At 39.5% G+C, this 22,335-nt stretch overlaps 1 protein-coding gene across 1 annotated transcript in view; it reads right to left on the reverse strand.

Moving 5' to 3' along the window:
• The window catches only part of smad1.L (SMAD family member 1 L homeolog), a gene marked incomplete at its 5' end in the record, with an annotated part of 42,200 nt that overhangs the window by 6,868 nt on the left and 12,997 nt on the right, over nt 1–22,335 (reverse strand). Inside the window, 3 exon segments of the mRNA NM_001086504.1 lie at nt 7,390–7,506; nt 14,324–14,578; nt 20,623–21,171. Of these exon segments, the coding sequence (NP_001079973.1) occupies nt 7,390–7,506; nt 14,324–14,578; nt 20,623–21,022 (772 nt within the window).

Consider the following 22,335-nt stretch of genomic DNA (forward strand, 5'->3'; position numbering starts at 1 on the left):
CTGAAGAGAGGAAGTCCGATACAGAAGCCCATGTATACACAATAGAAGGAAAGAAAATCAGTGTTTCTTTTGACAGAGGTCTCAGAGCTGCACTACTGTGAGGGTTTACTGGTATATTTAGGAAGAACTTTCAATTTAACGCTCTAATTTTCCCCAATAAAGAATGATTAAGTATAATCAGGGCTGCCCTAGGTATCAAACCTTGGCCCCACCCCCCACCTCTGCACATTCATTTGTATGGTTTTGAGCTGTTCTTTAACACTTATTGTGCATATTTTTTAAAAATTATCAACTACAGGTATGGGATCAGTTATCCAGAAAGCTCCGAATTATGGAAAGGCCATCTCCCATTGACTCCATTATAATAAAATAATCAAGATTTTTAAAATTGATTTCCGCTTTCTCTGTAATAAAAAAAAAAACAAAAAACAAACAGTACCTTGTACTTCATCCAAACTAAGATATAATAAAAGGGGTTGTTCACCTTCCAAACAGTTTTTTTCAGTTCAGTTGTTTTTAGATTGTTCCCCAGAAATAAAGACTTTTTTCCAATTACTTTCCATTATTTATTTTTTTACTGTTTTTCCAAAATCTAAGTATAAAGTTGAATGTTCGTGTCTCTGGTGTTTGAGTCTGGCAGCTCAATAATTCAGGTGCAGACTCTAAACTGCTACAATTTTGCAACATGTAGTTGAAACATTTCTCGGCAGCATCTCTGGAGTATTAGCAACTATTGTATCAATTCTAACAGCTGCCTGTAATGAAACCCAGTGATTTTGCTCAGCAGGGACAAAGATAAGAAATGTATCAACTAAATGTATCAATTTAGAACAGTTAATTGAAAAAAGTTGTTTTTTCTGGTGAAATATCGGAAAACAACTAGTTGTCTGAAGGTGAACAACCCCTTTAATCCTTATTGGAAGCAAAAACAAAAAAAGCCTATTGGGTTTACTAAATTTTACATGATTTTCTAGTAGACTTAAGGTATGAAGACCCAAATTATGGAAACATCCGTTATCCAGAACAGCCCAGGTCCCGAGCATTCTGGATAACAGGTCCCATACCTGTAGTGTGTTGTGGGCCTTTGATACACACAAGTCAAAAATCTCCATAAAACTATACATATTTGGGAAACACAGTGTCTTAGAAGTGACAGTTTTATATAAAAGAGAACATATTGTGCTCAAAATGAAGTGTTATTACTTATGTGAGCAAATTTAGCGTCAGGGTTTTTTGTTTTTTTTTTGCAAGGCACTATATATGCCCATGAGGGTCATGAAAGAGTTAAACAGCAGTGTTGGACTTGTTACACTACAATGTAGAGAAGTGTGAAGTAACAATATCTGTGGAAAGATCTGCTGAGCTGCCCCCTCCACTGAGCTGGGCAGGATCTCACAAATCAGCAGTGACATCTGGCAGCAATACAGCCAGGGATCAAAGCCAAGGGGGGGGGGATTATCCATCCTATCTGAGAGCACTCCTTGTCATTTATTAAAATGTGCCTCGTTGTTGTAAGAAAGGGTTACTTCACTTTTACACATCACCGTACCAGTAACCATCCTACGGCTTTCTCAGACTTGCAAAGAAACCCTGCCAGCTGGCAATTCTTATGGGATGAATCATCCTTCTCTCACAGATTTTTCGCACAGCTTCCTTACGTTTGCTACAAGTCATGCAGAGCAGGTGCGATGTGTCTGTGTTCCCAGCACAGGCCAACAATAGAAAAATCACCCAACTTTACCGACAGGATGCAGCTTGTTATACGCACTCTCCCAGGACTAACAAATCTTCTGCACAACAGCCTGCTGAACAGTTGGAATGATTTCTGCAATAACCTTACTTCATAAGGACACTTCCCAAAATGTAAGGCACCCCTATTAAGGAGGCTACAATTTTATTGCTATGTTTTTTCTTTTTAACTTATACCTTTCTAATATATATTCCCATCTCTCGTTCAAACTAGAGTCCTGCAGCAGGCCGGGTACCCGCAAAAACCTGCGGGTTGCAGGCAGAAGTTTTGGGAGTGGTTATAGACGCGGGTCGGCACTTCTCCGGGTCTTCTCAATAGTGAGTTTTACTTCTTTTTTTTCCTGATCACGCCTACTACTAATGAGGTCACTTCCGTTTTACGACATCACTTCCTGTTTCTTGATCAGTGGGTTGCAGGTCGGGTTGCGGATAAGGTACTTGCGGGTCGGGTAGCGGGTAAGTATTAGGGATGCACCGAATCCACTTTCTTGGATTTGGCCGAACCCTTCTTGAAAGATTTGGCCAAATACCAAACCCTAATTTGCATATGCAAATTATGGGTGGGAAGGGGAAAACATTTTTTACTTCCTTGTTTTGTGACAAAAAGATTTCCCTCCCCGCCCCTAATTTGCATATGCAAATTAGGATTTGGTTTGGCCAGGCAGAAGGATTCGGCCAAATCCGAATCCTGCTGAAAAAGGCCGAATCCCGAAACGAATCCTGGATTCGGTGCATCCCTAGTAAGTATGTGGGTTGCGCATCCAGGTCGGGTTTAACAAATTGGTTCCGCGCAGGACTCTAGTTTAAACCACTGCCTAGCTGCTAGGGTAAATAAGACCCTAGCAACCAGACTGAAATGGAAAATATTTTCGGTGCTTATTGTGGTTTTCATTGTATGTGTATTTGATAAGTGATGTGACGAGTGCCTCTCCCTTTTGTTGTCCCCTCTGTCCAGGATCCAAACACAGTATGCTGCATAAGGATGTGCTTCCTTGTAACTTGGCTACTAGCATACCTAGCAACCAGATAGCTGCTGAAATACCAAACTGGAGAGCTGCTGAACAAAACAGCCATAAAAAACGAAGACCAATTGCAAATGGTCTTAGAATATAAATGTCTACTCTATATTAAAGTTGAAGTGGAACAGCCCCTATAAACTACACTGGCCTGGGGAACGAAGAGCGCTGTGCATCTATCTTCCTTCCTCTCTGTGGATCCTCCATACTGTCCTGGGTGGGTGTCCATATGTACAGTAGAGCTAAAAATGGTTTGCGTCTATGTTTCGAGATTACTCTACTGGGCATGTGCACAACAGCTGCAAAGGACTGCTACAGAGAGGAGAGGAGATGGTAGCACTCTTACAGAAATATCTGGGGTCGCTGCAGTTTTCAGTAAAAAGTAGCACTGGAGCAGGGCCTCCGGCAAGGGATTAGAATACCAAATTGGCACACGCCCCACCCCAAAGGAAATTGCAACAATGATGCAGATCAGCGGGCTGGGCAGTTGTAGGACATGCACACTAACTGCCCAAGGAAAAAAAACATGGCGGGAGCCATGGAAAAAAATTGTCAAGCGATGAATGAGGCACTATTGAGGGAAAGTAATTCATGCCATTATATGTATGTAGCTCATAGAACTTTTCCTTGTACTTAAACTTATCCAACTTTTGCTCATTTATGGATATCTAGGACATGTTTAAAAAAAAATCATTGCTCTTGGAATGAGAGGCCTTCAGTAAATTGTGAGGGTCATTTGATCCCTAGACCTTTAACAGTGTTGATAAATGCAAGGTTATGCACTTTGGCAGAAAATAATATAAACGCAAGTTATACACTAAATGGCAGTGTGTTGGGAGTTTCCTTAAATGAGAAGGATCTTGGGTTTTTTGTAGATAACAAGTTGTCTAATTCTGGGCAGTGTCATTCTGTGGCTACTAAAGCAAATAAAGTTCTGTCTTGCATAAAAAAGGCATTAACTCAAGAGATGAAAACAAAATGAGACTGTCAAGGTTGGGGTTAGGGGCTAGCGAGGGGACATGATTACACTTTACAAGTACATTAGAGGACATTATAGACAAATCGCAGGGGACCTTTTTACCCATAAAGTGGATCACCGTACCAGAGGTCACCCCTTTAGACTAGAAGAAAAGAACTTTCATTTGAAGCAACGTAGGGGGTTCTTCACAGTCAGGACAGTGAGGTTGTGGAATGCACTGCCGGGTGATGTTGTGATGGCTGGTTCAGTTAATGCCTTTAAGGATGGCTTGGATGATTTTTTGGACAGACATAATATCAAAGGCTATTGTGATACTAAACTCTATAGTTAGTATAGATATGGGTATATAGAATTTATGTGAAAGTATGGAGGGGTGTGTGTATGGATGCTGGGTTTTCATTTGGAGGGGTTGAACTTGATGGACGTTGTCTTTTCTCAACACGATTTAACTATGTAACTGACCGTATTCTCTCCTCTGTATAAAAGGTTAAATGATGTAGAAATTGCAGCAAACACACATGACCAGCCACAAAATGCACAAATGTCACTGCCAGCAAAGAAGGGGAAGTAGGAAAACAACCTCAGAAAAGAAACAAAAAAAAAACAAAAACCTGTTCCCACGGGAAGAGAATATAACCATGTTCCTAAAACAGAAGATGTTTTTGAAAGTGCAAGAGCATGTTATTTCTCAAAAAAAATAAATACATAATAATGAAATATTGACAAGATAAAAAAAAAAAGTTATATATGTAGATCTGTATACAGTCATATGAAAAAGTTTGGGAACCCCTCTCAGCCTGCTTAATAATTTACTACACTTTCAACAAAAAAAGATAAGTGGTATGTGTTTAATTTCCCAGGAACATCAGAGTACTGTAGTATTTTCTGAACAAAGATTTTTAGTGAAGCAGTATTCAGTTGTATGAAATTAAATCAAGTGAGAAAAACTGGGTGTGCAAACATTTTGGGTACCCTTGTAATTTTGCTCATTTGAATGCATGTAACTGCTCAATACAGATTACTGGATTATCTTGTCAAGACTTTAACTTCATAGGGAGGTGTGTCCAATCATGAGAAAGGGTATTTAAGGTGGCCAATTGCAAGTAGTGCTTCTGTTTGACTCTCCTCTGAAGAGTGACAGCATAGCAACTCTCAAAAGATCTGAAAACAAAGGTTGTTCAGTATCATGGTTTAGAGGAAGGCTACAAAAAGATGAGGTTTAAACGGTCAGTTTCAACTGTAAGTAATGTAATCAGGAAATGGAAGGCCACAGGCACAGTTGCTATAAAACCCAGGTCTGGCAGGCCAAGAAAAATACAGGAGCAGCATATGCAGAGGATTGTGAGAATGGTTACAGACAAGCCAAAGATCACCTCTAAAGACCTGCAAGAACATCTTGCTGCAGATGGTGTATCTGTACATCGTTCTACAATTCAGCGTAATTTGCACAAAGAACATCTGTATGGCAGGGTGATGAGAAACAAGCCCTTTCTGCACTCATACCTCAAACAGTGGCGCTTTTTGCAAAAGCTCATTTAGACAAGCCACAGTCATTTTGGAATAAAGTGCTTTGGACTAATAAAACAAAAATTTGTTATTTGGTCCTAACAAAAAGCGTTTTACATGGCCAAAGAAGAACACCGCATTCCAATAAAAACACTCGCTACCTACTGTCAAATTTGGTGGAGGTTTCATCATGCTGTGGGGCTAGTTGAGGAACTGGGGCCCTTGTTAAAGTCGAGGGCCGGATGAATTCAAACCAATATCAACAAATTCCCCAGGACGTTCAAGCATCAGTCACAAAGTAGAAGTTTGTTTGATATTCAAACAAGACAATGGCCCTAAACACACTTTGAAATCTAAGAGGGAGAAGAGCAATATTCTGGAATGGCCGTCACAGTCCTCCAATTTGAATATCATGGAAAATCTATGGGATTATTTGAAGCAGGCTGTCCATGCTGGGCAGCCATCAAATTTAACTGAACTGGAGAGATTTTGTATGGATGAATGGTCAAAAATACCGCCATCCAGAATCTCATCAAAGGCTATAGGAGGCGTCTAGAGGCCATTACATTTGCAAAAGGAGGCTCAACAAAGTATTGATGTAATATGTCTGTTGGGGTGTCCAAATTTATGCATCTGTCTAATTTTGTTATGATGCCTATTGCATATTTTCTGTTAATCCAATAAACGTTGTCACTGCTGAAATACTATTGTTTCGATAAGGCATGTTATATATTAAAAGGAAGTTGCTACTTTGAAAGCTCAGCCAATGATAGAATTAAGAGGGGTTCTAAACTTAAAGAAATAGGGTCATATTTGTCTTGAAGGGGGTTGTTCACTTTTAAATTAACTTTTAGTATGATGTAGAGAGTGATATAAGTGCAATTTACAAGTTTTTTTTTTTTAATTATTTGTGGCTTTTGCTTTATTTAGCTTTATATTCAGCAGCCCTCCAGTTTGAAATGTCCTTATTGCTAGGATTGAAATAATCCTAGCAACTATTGATTGATTTAAATGAGAGGAATATGAATAGGAGAGGCCGGAATAGAAAAAGGAGTAATAAAAAGTAGCAATAACAATATATTTGTAGCCTGAGCATTTGTTCCTTAAATGGTGTCAGTGACCCCCCATTTGAAAGCTGGAGACAGTCAGAAGAAGAAAAAAAAAAAAGCCAATTGCTTAGAATTGGCCATTCTATAACATACTATAAGTTAACAAGAAGTTGAACCACCCCTTTAAACTAATCTGAACTTGCCCTGTGATGTACTATTTAAGACATTTGCTAGGTATGAAAGCTTTAACAGAAGTACTATCCCCACAGAAGCCTCAACTGTCCAATCGCTATGCTGGGCTCTTGAAGAAGAGAGGTGTCTAGAATGTCAGAGGTCCAACACAATGCTCCCATAACTGCTTATAGCCAATCATTGAGTAAATCATGTTATCTCATGGACTTCACCATCAAGAGGCTGAATCATACACCTCACGAACTGCTCTTCTTTCAGGACATTCTGCCATTCTCTACAATGGCTTCTGCTGCATTTCAGGACTCTGCTCCCCTAATGAGCAGAGCCTGGAGGCTCAGTCACAAAGTAGAAGTTTGTTTGATATTCAAACAAGACAATGGCCCTAAACACACTTTGAAATCTAAGAGGGAGAAGAGCAATATTCTGGAATGGCCGTCACAGTCCTCCAATTTGAATATCATGGAAAATCTATGGGATTATTTGAAGCAGGCTGTCCATGCTGGGCAGCCATCAAATTTTACTGAACTGGAGAGATTTTGTATGGATGAATGGTCAAAAATACCGCCATCCAGAATCTCATCAAAGGCTATAGGAGGCGTCTAGAGGCCATTACATTTGCAAAAGGAGGCTCAACAAAGTATTGATGTAATATGTCTGTTGGGGTGTCCAAATTTATGCATCTGTCTAATTTTGTTATGATGCCTATTGCCTTCGGACTAGAGAGATCTTCTGCATAGGAAGCAAACCTCTGAGGCCCACAGGACAGCAGAAATTTTTAAAAGCTTTTCAAATGGGTCATAAAAAAAAACAAACAAAAAAAAATCATGTTACAATTTAAAGAAATGCTTTTTTTCTAAATCCCTAGTTTACCTAGGGATGCATCCATAGCTGTGTTTACCTGCTCTATTGATATCTTGAGAGATGTTAGGCACCATCATATTTGTGTCCATCGGCTGAGAGTTGTCTTGCGTCATCTGATCCTCAGGAGGCATATAAGCTGGAGGAGGGGTGTCAGCTGTAAATTAAAACAAGGCTATAATTGAAATAATAAAAAAAAAAAAAAAAAACCTTCACTGCACTGCAAAAAGGGAAATTTCCAACGAAAATGGTACATGTGGCAAATTTGGGCTTTTTGGATTATTCAGTAGCTCAGAATGCAGCACCTTCTAATTGACAAACTATAACCCTTAGAAATAATCACAAATCATTTTCTTTCATGTTAATAGAGCAAAATAAACTTTAATTACGCTATAAAAATGATTCAATTGTGTTCCCTTCAGTCTTGGAATCCTCAAGCACAGTTAGCAGGAGGGTGCCATTTTGTCGACACTTAAAGGAAAACTATACCCCCCAAAATGAATACTTAAGCAACAAATAGTTTATATCATATTAAATATATATTCCAGATTGGGAAGATTCTTTAAATAAATATTGCCCGTTTACATCTTTTGCCTAGAACCACCATTTTGTGATGGTCTGTGTGCTGAAAAATATTTCAAGAGAGAGATGTGAGGACCTCCAAAAGTAAGACACGATCAGGTAAAAAAAAATGAAAACATTTTTTTAGGACCTAATGCGTTTCGTGCCTGTTGGGGCACTTACTCATATGAGTAAGTGCCCCAACAGGCACGAAACGCGTTAGGTCTCATCATGTCCTAAGAATTTTTTTCATTTTTTTAACTGATCGTGTCTTACTTTTGGAGGCTATTTTGATTATCAACCTTTTTGATTTATTTTTTGAGTAGTACGGTATTTTTGCTTTTGTATGGCATTGGCACAAACCTAGTCATTACACATGGTCTGTGTGCTGCCTCAGAGATCACCTGACCATACCTGAAATAGTAGAACTCGAACTGTAACAGGAGGAGGTGCGGAAACAAAAGACAGAACTCGGGTCGTTAATTGGCTCATGTGACCTAACATGTTTGGTTTGTTTGTGTGCACCGTGAATCCTACGATCCCAGGGGGCGGCCCTTATTTTTAAAAATGGCAATTTTCTATTTATAATTACCCAATGGCACATACTAATAAAGTATATTATAAAATTGGTTTATTTACATCAAACGGGGTTTTACATATGAGCTGTTTTATGCAGTTTATTTTTAGAGAGACCTACATCATTTGGGGGGTAGTTTTCTTTTAAAGGAGAATTCAACTGCCCAGCTAATAAAAACCCCTACCCTACATAGTACCCCCTCCCTGCCAACCCCCCCCCCACACAGGTTGTCAACACCTGTAAATGCCCCATATCCTGCAATTACCCCTCGTTGCGAGCCAACAAGCTCACAGGCTCCATCTTCTTCTCTTTTGGTCTTCTGCGGAAAGTAAGCTTTGTGATAGCTGCACATGCGGCAAAAGTGAAGAGAATTGCCAAACGGAAGGAAGAAAACCTTACCGAAGCGTCGGAAGATGTCGCCTGTGAGCTCCGCTGCGCTGACTCTGCAACATGGGGTAATTAAAGGATATGGGGCATGTACAGGTTTTAACACCTGTGCAGGAGGGGGGGGGAGAGGGGGACTATGTAGGGTAGGGGTTTTATTAGCTGGGGGGTTGAATTCTCTTTTAAAGAAAGTTTTTGATTACAACAAAATCTTGTGTATGTACCATAATGGGGGGACCTGATGGCCATGCCTATGTATTGGCTACACAATGAGATGGTGAGGAGAGAGGGGAATGTAAGAGATGTTGCGAGATCAAGGAACTGAATAGAAAATGAAAGTAATTGATTGCCCCACCTCTATGCGTGAGGCATATCGGTGGAGTGGGCAACATATGATGGGACAGCTCAGATTTTAAAGTTTATAACTGTTATGGATGTTTTAATTAAAAAAAAACAACAACAAGGGTTTCATGTTCAGGTCCCCTTTAAGCAGCAAATCACCAGAAAGCACTTTCAGTCAGAGCTCATATAAGCTGAATTGGTGCTGCCCCAAGCTTTTAAAAATCCTGGATGCCAAAAGCTCCAAACATTCTGCATGGTATACACCACCATAGAATACGTTGCATTTAAGGCAAAAAATATGTTTTCTACAATGTGAAATTATGTGAAACTAGTAAAGGGAATGACTGGCTTGCACTAAAGCAGGATGAATGTCAAAGCTTTAAACACTTCATATTCTAAAGGGAAGCCATTTAAGCCGATGAACCTGGGCCATTTCTAAAACAGACTGCTTACGTACTAGCCAATTTCCTCTGTAAATCACACTAGCAGAACATTCTATTCCCACCAAAAAGTTTGCCTTGATCTTCTGACTCTTGCCAGCTTTCAAATGGGGGTCACTGACCCCATCTAAAAAAAAACAAATGCTCTGTAAGGCTACACATTTATTGTTCTTGCTACTTTGTATTACTTATGTTTCTATTAAGGAATCTCCTATTCATATTCCAGTCTCTTATTCAAATCAATGCACGGTTGCTAGGGTAATTTGGACCCTAGCAACCAGATTGTTTAAATTGTAAACTGGAGGGCTGCTGAATAAAAAGCTAATTAACTCAAAACTCACAAATAATAAAAAATTAAAACCAATAGCAAATAGTCTCTATGTCATACTAAAAATAAAGTTTTCTGTGCATTTAACTACCTATATTTAATTCTGCGTCATGGAAAATAAAAGGATGATTTTCCCTTTAAGGTTTCTAAAACGTAGAGTATTCAATGTGTGTGCAAGTCATTACACAACATCAGATTGCTCCCAAAAGGATGCAGCTGCTAAGAGAGCAGGAAAGCTTAGCCTAGCATTTCTTGTCTGGATCAGAGACAGGAAAGTATCAAAAAAACATTGCTTTTAAACATATATTTTTTTCTTTTTTTAATTTGAAATGTTTGCAAGATTACACAAACCAAAAGTTTCTGATAAAGATAGAGATATTGGTGTGTAAAGCGTTTATTTTCTGGTTGATTTTATAAAGGCCAAATGATCCGGATAGGAGGGCAGTCATGGAAAACACAGTGTTGGAAAAGCAGCATGTGCCTAGATGTAACATACTAGACATTGAGAGTACTTCAACATTTCATGTACCCAAAAAAAAAAAAAAATCAAAGGCCTCTTTGTAAGAGCTGGAAGGAGGTGGGAGGGGAGAGTTCAGCTATTGAACCACAATGCCTGCTTCTCATGTCCTCAAGTCTCCTGCAAAGGACCAGAGAGCTCCAAACCAGATGGCTTTTTCAGTGAGCAGGGGGGGCTGAAGCGTGAATCAATGGCTTATAACTGGCACTTCCTTTGCTGGCTGAGGTATGGGTAATAACTAACTTGGAGCTTTCATGTTGACGCTAAAATTTGAGAGTTGTAATTATGGGTTTGTGAAATAACAGCTCAGAAGGGAAGATAAAGTTCCAAAGTGACACCTTGTGCCCATACATTTTTTTTTTGTGTCGTTTACCTGCCTGAGGGATCCAATTCAGATCAGCTTATTGGAAACCAAGTGATCCCACTGCACTACTGCATGAACTTCTGTCTCAGCTCTCTTCATTTCCCCATATGTTCATTGCTTTGATTTTAATAACATGAGATCATACAGAGAAGTCAACACTAAGGCAGGCTTGGAGACAACAAAATCTCTTAGAGGGCCACATCTGGCCTGCAGGCCTCCAGATGGACAGCCTTCTCTATATATAACAGGCAGATATATACACCCAACTGGGTGTGTCTTACAGGGTACTGGATACAAATACATTCATTAAAGGAGAAGGAAAACTACCAACGAAGTTTATGGTCAATAGATAAACCACAATATTGCAAGCCAGAACACTATATTTATTCTGCAGAATGCTTTACCATACCTGAGTAAAGAGCTCTAGAAGCTCTGTTTGTTTAGGATACAGCGACCATATTAGCTTGAAGAGTCTCTCTCAGCTCACTCATAGCTCTGTGCTCAATTACAGCAGGAAGTGAGGGAGGGAGCAAACTGAGCATGCTCAAGCCCTAGCCCTGTAGGTTTATGCTGAAAACAGGAAGTCTGATACAGGAGCCCATGTGGACACAATAGAAGTAGAGAAATGCTGTGTTTCTTTTAGGACTCGAATCAGCATTACTTTGAGGGTTTATTGGTGTATTTATATAGACCTTTCTGATAAAGCTTACTTAATTTAAGCCTTTCCTTCTCCTTTAAAAGGCACCAACGCCCATATGTAATAAGAGCACTTAATGTGTAATAAGAGCACTTAATGTGGACTTACACGGTCAGAACAACCAAAACGATTGTGAGTCCCTTCAAAAATCAGTCAAAGATAGTAAAAAAGTACAAAATATTTATTGACATAATAAACACCGGCCTAACACGTTTCGTGCCTGTTGGGGCACTTACTCATAGGCTGGTCAGATCCCTTTGCTTGGAGAGGCTGCAAAATGAGCAGATGCCTGGCTGCTGGGCCAAACTGAACAGATAGGACCACTGATAGCCCTGAATGAACGATATCGGTTCATGAATCTGCCAAGCAAGTATGAAAATCCTGCAAGCTCGACAATATGATTGTTGGTCTTATACATGAGCAGATAAGAGGACCACTCCATCTGAGGAGGCCAAAATCTGCCAGTGTGCCAAGGTGCAGTAACCCAGAACAACCATTAAGGTGTTTGTTATTAAAGCAGGTGACCATTAAAGCAGGTGACCAGTAAATGCTACCTATTGTTTGCCATGAGTTACTGCATTTGGGTTTACGGTTATTACATAACTCCAGAGACTTGTGTGTCAAACACTTTCATCATGTTGGGGCATTCCATCATACATGCACATCGAGTAGAATTCTTTGCAGCTCTTTAGTACTTTTACAGATTAATACAATGCCCTTGAAAACGGAGTGGAAATAAAAATTTATATAAAAATATCCTTCCACCACAAAGCAGTACAGACTCAACCCTTTAGTGCTAGTCTCTCTTCACAAAAGAGAGGCACGGCCATAAAAAGAGGACCAAGTTTGGTTATCGTCTCATTGTTATGCTGGACAAGTCATTTCATATCCCTGTATTAACTTCCAAATATCCTTTGTCTCCTGCTCCTTAGCTTGGAGCATGTGCCTGTATGGGGGCACTGTGGTGGTCAAAATGCCATCCCTACTGCAAATAACCCACCATTCACCTAAAACACAATGTCTATGGCCTGCCGGCACCAGTGTGAACATGGAAGTCAGGGTTTTAAGACTTTGTTTAAGTCCTACTTTAGAACAGTGACCAAAAATTCCTCTGTTCTTGGACATCACAACCATGCATTCTAATAACAAACGTGAAGACACAAGAAAACAAAAAAAGATTAAAAGGTGTCCCTTTAATGAGAATCGGACATGGGAAACATGTTCTTTACGTGTTCTTATCCAAATGCACCGTTTAATTGGGCAGCAGAATTCTGCATTAATTTAGGTTTTTCAAAAGAGCAAACTTTTTTTTAAATTTAATTTTGAAATCGGACATGGGAGTAGACATGTTGGCAGTTTCCCAGGTGGAGCCAGCCATGTTACTTGTTTTCTGATGAACTCCAATCGCTCTTTACTACTGCACTGCAAGTTGGAGCAATATTACCCCACTCCCTTTTTTTCCAACACTAACATAATTAACCATCTTAAATACAATTTTGTTTTCAAATTCAAGTATCCATTGAAGATATTTTAACCATGATTGCCAACAGTTACACCAAAACTATCCTGTTTTTTCTCTCTTATTTATTAACACTTTGATCTAGTGCATTTGACCATCCCAGCATGGTGAGCATCAAAGTTTGAGAATATTGGAAAGGAAATAAACTTCACAACATTTTTACTGCAGAAATAATCCTTACCATAAGTTTGATAATTATGCTTTTGATTCCTAGGGACTGCTGTGGTGACAGCTCATTGTGGCCTTCTTAAAGTCATACACCACAATTAGGTGGCAAACTATCTGAAACTGGGACAAATTGTGCCTCAGTAAGTATGTGGATGTTGTTGCACATAAAATTACTATATAAGAATTAAAGGCAACAATACAAATCAATCTCTGTTTAAAATACTTTTCTCTGTACTGTTTCAAACTTTATATGTACTCACTTTAACTCCTAATCAGACTAGCACTAGTCAAGTTCTGCACAAATCTAGCGGCTCATCTGAAGTACTGCATCTTATATCAATTTATATACAGCATATATCGCAGCATACTCTCACTTGTTTAAAGGAACAGTAACGTCAAAAAATAAGTGTTTTAAAGTAATGAAAATATAATGCAGTGTTGCCCTGCACTGGTAAATATGCTGTGTTTGCTTCAGAAACACTACTATTGTTTATACAAAATAAGATGCTGTGTTGCAATGGGGGCAGCCATTCAAAGGAGAAAAGGCTCAGGTTAAACAGCAGATAGCAAATAATCTCTCTCTGTCTAATGGTGTTATCTGTTATCCATTAGTTATCCTGTGCCATATAGCCGTTTTTCAATTTCCACCATTGCTACACAGCAGCTAGTTTATATAAACTATAGTAGTGTTTCTGAAGCAAACACACAGCTTTTACCAGTGCAGGGCAACACTACATGATATTTTCATTACTTTAAAACACTTACATTTTTTGGTGTTACTGTTCCTTTAAAGGCCCACTGCAGAGATTCTAAAGTCTAAGGTATTGAGTCACTATGCCTCAATTCTATATCTGGTTCTGCACAAACCTAGTAGGTATATCATGTTTAACTCACATAGGACATTGGTGCAAATAAAATTAAAGACGGGGGAAAGTGTCTGATAAAGCACACATAGGGGGAGTTTTGATGAGTCCACGGGGGGGGGGGGGGGGAAGGAAGCAAAATGGTTCTTTACAACACCATAATAACAGATAACTGCAGCTTTAAAACAAATTACATCTTATAAAAAAGTCATACCTGGTATTTGAAAAGGGCTTCCAGGATCAGAGCTCGCCGGTGAGTGAGGGTAAGTACTGCTGCTTCCCGGAGAGTTTGGGTAGCTGCTGTTGGGCGAGTGAGGGAACGGATGGCTGTTTGGCTGCTGGAAAGAGTCGGGAAAAGTTGCGTTGTGAGGCATGTGTGGCTCACTTGGCTCCAAGTTTCGGAATTGCGCAAGGAGACTGTGTTGAGGGTTGTACTCACTGTGCCGTGGAACAAGGACAGGCGGCAAGACTGGCAAAAGAAAAACAGTACCTATTAGAAACCAGGACAATAAAACAGTAAAATTCCTAAAAGAAAAAAAAAAAAAAAAAGTAAATAAGGGGCCATTTTTTTGTACTTTGCTCCCTGTCCCATGCTTAGCACCTATAGCACCTTTGCACTCCAGAATGGAACTAAAACAGGCAGCCAAAATAGCAAAGCCATAATCCTTAAACTGTCAGATACTGAACTTGATATAAGAAGCAGTTAAGGGACAGCAGGCAACTCCAAAGTTGAGGCTTAAACTATAGTAAGTCACAATGACACATATGTTATTATAGTATTGCAGCAGTCAACAAATAACCCCCCCCCCCCCAAAGAAAAAAAATCAGGGTGCTAAAATATATGATACAGTAGTAACCTTTCATTTTAGTCTCAAAACACGTGACTTTTTGCGTGTTTTTATTTTTGGCTTCTATACATATACAGGTAGTTGCATGCAATCTCTCTCTGTAATTGTTATTTAAGTCACAGCTTAGCACTGATGGAGTGTGAGAATGATACTAACATTAGGAATTAGCAACAGACTGGTCTTAAAGCAAAGTCCCACCTCAGCAATGCAAAGTTACTCTGGGTTGTATGCAGGTATTAATAAATAGCTCAGTAAATACATGTCAAACCATTTAGATATCAAGACTAGATCAAAACAAGTGAATCACAACATACGAGGATCAGTGACTAAATTTAGAATACATAGGATGGTTATATTGAGGTGGAGGTAAATATAAGTGGTTTGTTTTCTACAAGCAATTAGCAGTCTGTTTTAGGGTGTAATAAAAAGCTGCAAGCCTTAACTAAAGCATACCTGCAGGGGGCATTTACCGTCACCCTACCTACAGCTCCATCAGCTGTTAAAGCAAAATTAATTATAATTTAGATATACATGATATCTAATAAGTGCCCTAGAATGGCCTCCCCTAAGCATAAACTTATAGGTCAGCTTTTACAGCCGGCCTAGACATGTGCCAGCCATAGTTTAGTCAGTAGCATAGCAAAAAAAGGTGACATCCACTGGAGGGAATATGTTGGAAGCAGCTCCAATTACAAAGCCTGAAAAATATATTGGTTCTAAGCCCAAGTAGCAAAGAATAAGTAAATGGAATATATTTTAATTCAAAAGAACAATGGATCTGGCATGGTTTTATGCACAGTAGATCTTGTTAGACAATGTAAATACTTCCAAATGATGAGGAGAGCAGACACTTAAGGTGGCCATAGACTCAAAGATCCGCTCGTTTGGCGACATCGCCAAACGAGCGGATCTTTCCCCGATATGCCACTAACGGCATGGCTATATTGGGGGTAATTCGAACGTTCGACCGTATGGATCGAATTACGATGCGCCAAGGGGCTCCGACTGGTCGGTCGGGTAAAAATCCAACCTTCCCGATCGATATCGTGGCCAGATATCGATCGGGAAGACCCGTCGGAAGCCCCCATACACGGGCAGATAAGCTGTCAAATCGGTCCAAACGACCGATATCGGCAGCTTTATCTGCCCGTGTATGGCCACCTTAAGACTGAGATGGCAGTGAATGTGATCTACATGAATCAAATGCTTTAAAATCTAATACAGCATAGGTGCTTACTGATTAAATGAATACATATAACATTTGTATTCTGTAATCTATCCTTCAGCTAGTTCTCGATCAAAGAGTGGCGACAAAACATTTTAGCTGGGCCTCTGTGGTCTGTCCTTGATCCTTTGCTTTTTAAGAGATGACCACGAAGTTGGCATTGTAAACACGGCCTCTATTTTTGGGGACAGTACTAAATTAAACAAAACTATAAAGTTCCATGCAGGGAAATCTGACTAATTAGCGAATTGGCAAATGAAGTTTAAGACAATGACACTTATTTGTCTCCCACATTTGTCGAGGCTACACAACTCCAGAAAGTATCCTAGCATAACAATACTGAGAATTGTCTCTGCTAAAACACTCAAATAGTGCAGCTCTTTTAAACAATCATGCAGATGCTCAAAAAATGCATACAAATCCCAACAGTGGCTCATAAACAACATGTTGCTGACCAACCCAATCAATGTTGTGAATATACTCTAATGAAACAGAAATGTGTAATCTGTGTAATATTAATACATTCTGTACTAGGATCATAGCATTAGTATGAAGCTATTGCAAAGTTAATTGCGTGGCTAATTTTGCTATTGGGTGTAATTAAGGAATGAAATCTCAGGATCTGCAACAGGAAAAGCTACCTTGGGTAGAAAAATTGTTTGTTAATTGGGCAACTGTTTTAAACATTATTAGTTTAGGAAAGCAACATCTTCACAATTTGTAAAACATTCCAAAATACTTACTTTAATGGGCAGTAAAAGATTACTAGTTTTTCTGCATTTAATTGGGGTATTTTCGCACAGCAAATATTTTCTGTTCTTATTATGGAAATTTTATAATCCGAAAAAAACACAGCGGGAAGGAAAAACTAAATTTTGAACGATTGAACAGGTGGAGGGAAGAGACTAGTCAGGCAGATACAAAGCATTTGGAAGCAGTAGTGAGGAGGAGCAGTAGGCAAGCTTAAATTTACAGTCAACGTTAAGTGACTCAATGCAGACCACCCAGCATGCAACAATGCATAGATCTTACAATAACAAGTTATTAACTAAAGATGCAGCAGACTCACCATGAGCAGCTGCTTCACAGCTTTGCTTCCAACAATAAACCAGATATGAGTCTCTTACATACAGGCTTTATATTTGCGGCGTTTTTTTTTTTTTTAAACATACTCCACTGCGTCATTTGCAGGGACCAACCGTTGTGAAAGAGGGGGTGGGGGGCAGTTAGTTCCAGGTGAGAGGGCCATGGATACCAACTGCTGGCAATGGGTGGATTTTGGGATTTGGAGAAAAGACAGGGATGAGTGGGTGCCAATACTACTTGGTTCCAACTCTGGAGCCCAACCCTTATACCCCTATGTGCAGGAGCAACAGAAGTTAACTCATGTGGTGGAACTGCTCATGGGGAATCCGTTGCTTCTTGAGTTAACAAAATAAATAAAAAAAAGTGCCAGCACCTGTGGTGGGGTATACAGTTTGACCCCAACAGGAGCACTTTTCTGCCTATACATAGATAGAGCAGTGTGAGGTTTTTACATTGGCAAAGAAAATGGATTGTGTGTCATTAGCCTTACACAGATAAACAGTGTTCAAATGTAAACCATGGCTCTATACAGTTATTGAACTAGAAAACAGCCAGCTAGTTTTGCACTGGACAGAACAATTCCTTACCGAAGCTACGGGGAAGGGGGGGGAAGATATATATACATTTTTTTAAAAAAAGGGCAATTTCTCCCTTTCAACATTTTTTGTTTCTCTATCTAGATCACGCCAAGTAGTGTCAAGGGAAAGGAATGAAAGGAGCAGCTGGGAGGATGCACAGTTGGGAAACTCATATCAGTAGAAAAGGACAATAACGCAGGAAGGAAGGGGCAGGGAGGAGTAGGAACACCAAAGGAATAAAGCAAACCTGCAAGGGACTATATTAAATTTGTTTTTATGTGAAATGGCACGTGCAAAGAACTAAACTTCACAGTAAATAGAAGCATGAAGAATTCAGTTCTGGCATGGGGCAATTAAAAAAAAAAAAAAAAAAAAACTACGGTTACCCCCAAGCGGAGTGCAGGCTCTATTAGTCTGCACCTTTGGTTGAGGATATTTTTGCCAAACAGGTGCCCTTTAAAGGAACAGTAACATTAAAAAAATTAAAGTGTTTTAAAGTAATACATACTGTATATAATGTAGTGTTGCTCTGCACTGGTAAAACTGGTGTGTTTACTTCAGAAACACTACTATGGTTTATATAAATAAACTGCTGTGTAGCAATGGGGGCAGCTATTCAAAGGAGAAAAGGCTCAGGTTACACAGCAGATAAGCTCTGTAGAACATAATGGTGTTATCGGTTATCTACAATTTAAACCTGTGCCATATAGCCTTTTTTCAATTTTACCATTGCTATGCAGCAGCTTGTTTATATGAACTATAGTAGTGTTAAGGTAGCCATACAGTAAGTCATAAGGCTAAAATACCCTACCACCTCTATGCGTACGTACTCCTAGAAAAATAATGCCTCCCAACATAAATTACATACATCGAAAAAAAGGGGGTGCTAACCAGCTGGCCTAAAATAGCAATAGTTGCCTCTCCATCCTGCATCTATTTGTTTTGCTCCATACAGCACAATTCATATATTCACATTTGTGACGAACGCTGCATTCCATGAACGTTTAGTTTTGGGCCAGTGTTGAGACCGTGAACAAAAATGTTGAATTGTGGCCTAGCACAGTGTTATCACAGGGATTTATAAACGGTCGCGGTTTCTGCTCTGCCCCAGCATCCAATCACTGCATTTGCTCAGAACAGTCATCAGACGGTCACAAGGGTACTGGAATGGGTCAGGGTCCTGACTTGGGCCAACCCATATGGTAGACTGGCTGAGCGGCCCAAACTGATGGTTACTGTACAAAGTCCCACACATGTGTATGGCTACTTTTGTGCGGTTTAATTTATTTGGGTGGACAGACCAATCATCATGATTATTGGTCTGAAAGACCCACCTACTGGCTAGAAATATCCACATACTGTATTCGTCTCAGTATGTTCAAAAATCTGCCAAAATGCAAACTGTGCTTTTATGGCCAGATTAAGACAGGCATTGCTTCAACAGCGAGCAGCTGGATGGAAAGAAAACAATATCCAACATAGCTCTTTCAGGTAATTAATATTGGAGGTCATTGCCAGAGAATGATTTGTCCAAAAGGTATTCCATTTCAAATATAAAGGCTTCATCTGAAGCACAGTCCCAACATTGTGTAGCCAGATAAGGTTATCAGTTGGCCTACCAATCACTAACAAACAGGGTTAAAAAAAGTATTAAAATCCTGTATGAAAACAGAAGTATATTGAGAAAGGTGGGTGGGTGTGTGTAGGGGGTGGGGGGAGGCTTCAACCAAAACCAACTTCAGATCTAAAAACAACTTTAATATCAGCCAGGAATTCAAATTAGTCTGATATAAAAAGTCTGCTTTGGTTTCATAAATGACTTCCATTGAATGTCCCTTTGCTAATGTTGATGAACATGTGGGTGGCATGCAGAGATCGGCAGCATTACAAATGCCACACATCATAGATTTGGAAAAGATCAAGGTTTAAAGCCGATGTAAACCTTCAGGAGATGGAACCTTTTGTGGAAAAATTATAGGACAGAACACCGGGTGGCCACTAAATTGGAGAGAGTAAGCATAAAAAGTGTAATAAAATAAAGTCGGCAGAGTGGTCGATAAACTATCAGGTTTCTTGGAGATAACACCCAGACAACCCCATGCATACAATATTCTTGAATTCAAAAGGAATAGTTCCTTAAAAGTGAGCACATTGTTTATGAAATTGTGTCATTTAAAAGAACTTAAAGTAATGAAAATATAATGTTATCCTGCACTGGTGCAACTGGTGTTTGCTTCAAAAACACGACTATAGTTCATATAAACAAGCTGCTGTGTAGCAATGGTGGAAATTGAAAAACAAAAGGCTATATGGCACAGGTTAAATAGTGGATAACAGATAACACCATTATGTTCTACAGAGCTTATCTGCTATCTGCTGTGTAACCCGAGCCTTTTCTCCTTTGAATGGCTGCCCCCATTGCTACACAGCAGTTATTTATATAAATAGTAGAGTTTCTGAAGCAAATAGATCAGTTTTACCAGTGCAGGGCAACACTGCATTATATTTTTACTACTTTAAAACCCTTTAATTTTTTGATGTTACTGTTCCTTTAAGACATTGAAGGAGTAGTATGCACCAGTTTTTCCTCATTAGTTCATCAAATAGGGTTTTTGCTGAACATAAAGAAATATATCTGTTTCTTGCAATAAACAGGGCAAACACGGAAAGTAAAAAAGTCACATTCTACTACCTGGTTCTTACAGCGGCTAAAACAAATTACTACTCCATTAAATAAGCTTTCTGTATAAACAAAGATGCTCCCACAAGTACCTACCAGGACTCTCCACTCGTTTATAATGATATGGGTTGATGCAGACCTCCTTCTGTTTGGAACCAAAGGGATACTCGCAACACTCCAAGGGTTTCAGTTCATGGTGACTCTGTAGATCAGGCCAACGCCACACTCTGCAATAAATGACATGCGGTAGGCCCTTACGGTGAGACACTTGCAGTCGGCCATCCAAGGAACGAGGAATGGTGACACAGTTACTGGGCTGTCCAGGACAACTCAGGGCCTTTTCAAGTTCTTCCATGGCTCCTTTTTTCTTCTTCAGCTTTTTCACCAAGGCATCCACCGCTTTCTCTGCCCATTTCTCTTCTTCGTCTCCCTGTTTCCAACCAAGCAGCCTCTTCACAGCTGGGCTTGTGAAGGAGAAAAGGCTTGTCACATTCATTGTGACTAGTCAACTTTATATTTTGACTGCTGTGAAATGGTTCCAGACCAATATTGTTAATGCCGGTTAATGGAGATTCTTCCCAGTTACAGACAATAGCTATCCAGTGCAGTAATCACAGCCAGTGGTTCCCAGCAGGCCAGCAGCATCTAAAATGAACAACATAAAGCATTATGAACAGAGAATATCCAGATGTGTCACAATCTGGCAGCAGACAGTAAACTCAACATATTGGCTGCAACTGAAGATACATTTACACTCACAGCCAAACCCCCTGTGAATGTGGCGACCTCTATGCAGAGAAGGTCAGCTTGTTCCTCTCTCTGTGCTATTCTTAGAGTGTTTCTCCATCATATTAATAAGCACTACACATTGCATGCTAAAAAAACAGTCACATTAGCAAATAAAACAATTAGCATTTCATAAACTTCTGTTTTGCGCAGAGTTCAGAGTTGCGTTTTGTAGAGCGTTCAATTATACCTCTCACGACAGCCAAGTCTTTATTAAAGGAATTGTTCAGTGTAATATAAACAGAGTAAATAGATAGGCTGTGCAAAATAAATATTTTCAATATAGTTATTTAGCCAAAAATTACTAACATATTGGCCAGAACACTACTTCCTGCTTTTCAGCTCGCTTGGTTTTGACCGATTGGTTACCAGGCAGTAACCAATCAGTGACTTGATGGAGGGTTTAATTGGGTTATGAGATTCCTAGGCTAATTAAAGTAATACTGACCCTAACAAATTATTAATGTACATCAAAAGTTAACTATGATAATTTTTCACTCATAGGGCTGCTTTTGTAAGGAATTGTTACTTGAAGTTCCTAAACCTGACTGTTTTGCCAACCTGACTGTTTAGCATTAGAAACTCTTGACATAGGGACGCACAGACTGCTGAAGCTCAAATATTGCAGCACGCTCAGCGAGGAACATGGGGAATCAGATGGGTAATGTAAATACTTTTTTATGGCAAAACTAGATAGCATGCAAAGACAATATTATGATGGATGAAAAAAAAAAAATAGAATGCTTTTGGGTTGCTATAAAATGTCAGAAATGTGCCCAAAAATCACCTTCTGTGCTATGTATCTTTTCCAGTATCTACTTGATCCTGGGACTAGTCAGATTACCAATTTGGAGTCAGGAAGGAACTGTTCCCCCTCTGAGGCAAATTGGAGAGGCTTCAATTGGGGGTTTTTTTTTTTTGTTGCCTTCCTCTGGATCAACTAGCAGTTAGGCAGGTTAAAATAGAGTTAAAAGGTTGAACTTGATGACTTGTGTCTTTTTCTCAACCTAACTTACTATGTTA

This window comes from Xenopus laevis, chromosome 1L (genome assembly GCF_017654675.1).
Source record: "Xenopus laevis strain J_2021 chromosome 1L, Xenopus_laevis_v10.1, whole genome shotgun sequence".
Lineage (NCBI taxonomy): Eukaryota > Metazoa > Chordata > Amphibia > Anura > Pipidae > Xenopus > Xenopus laevis.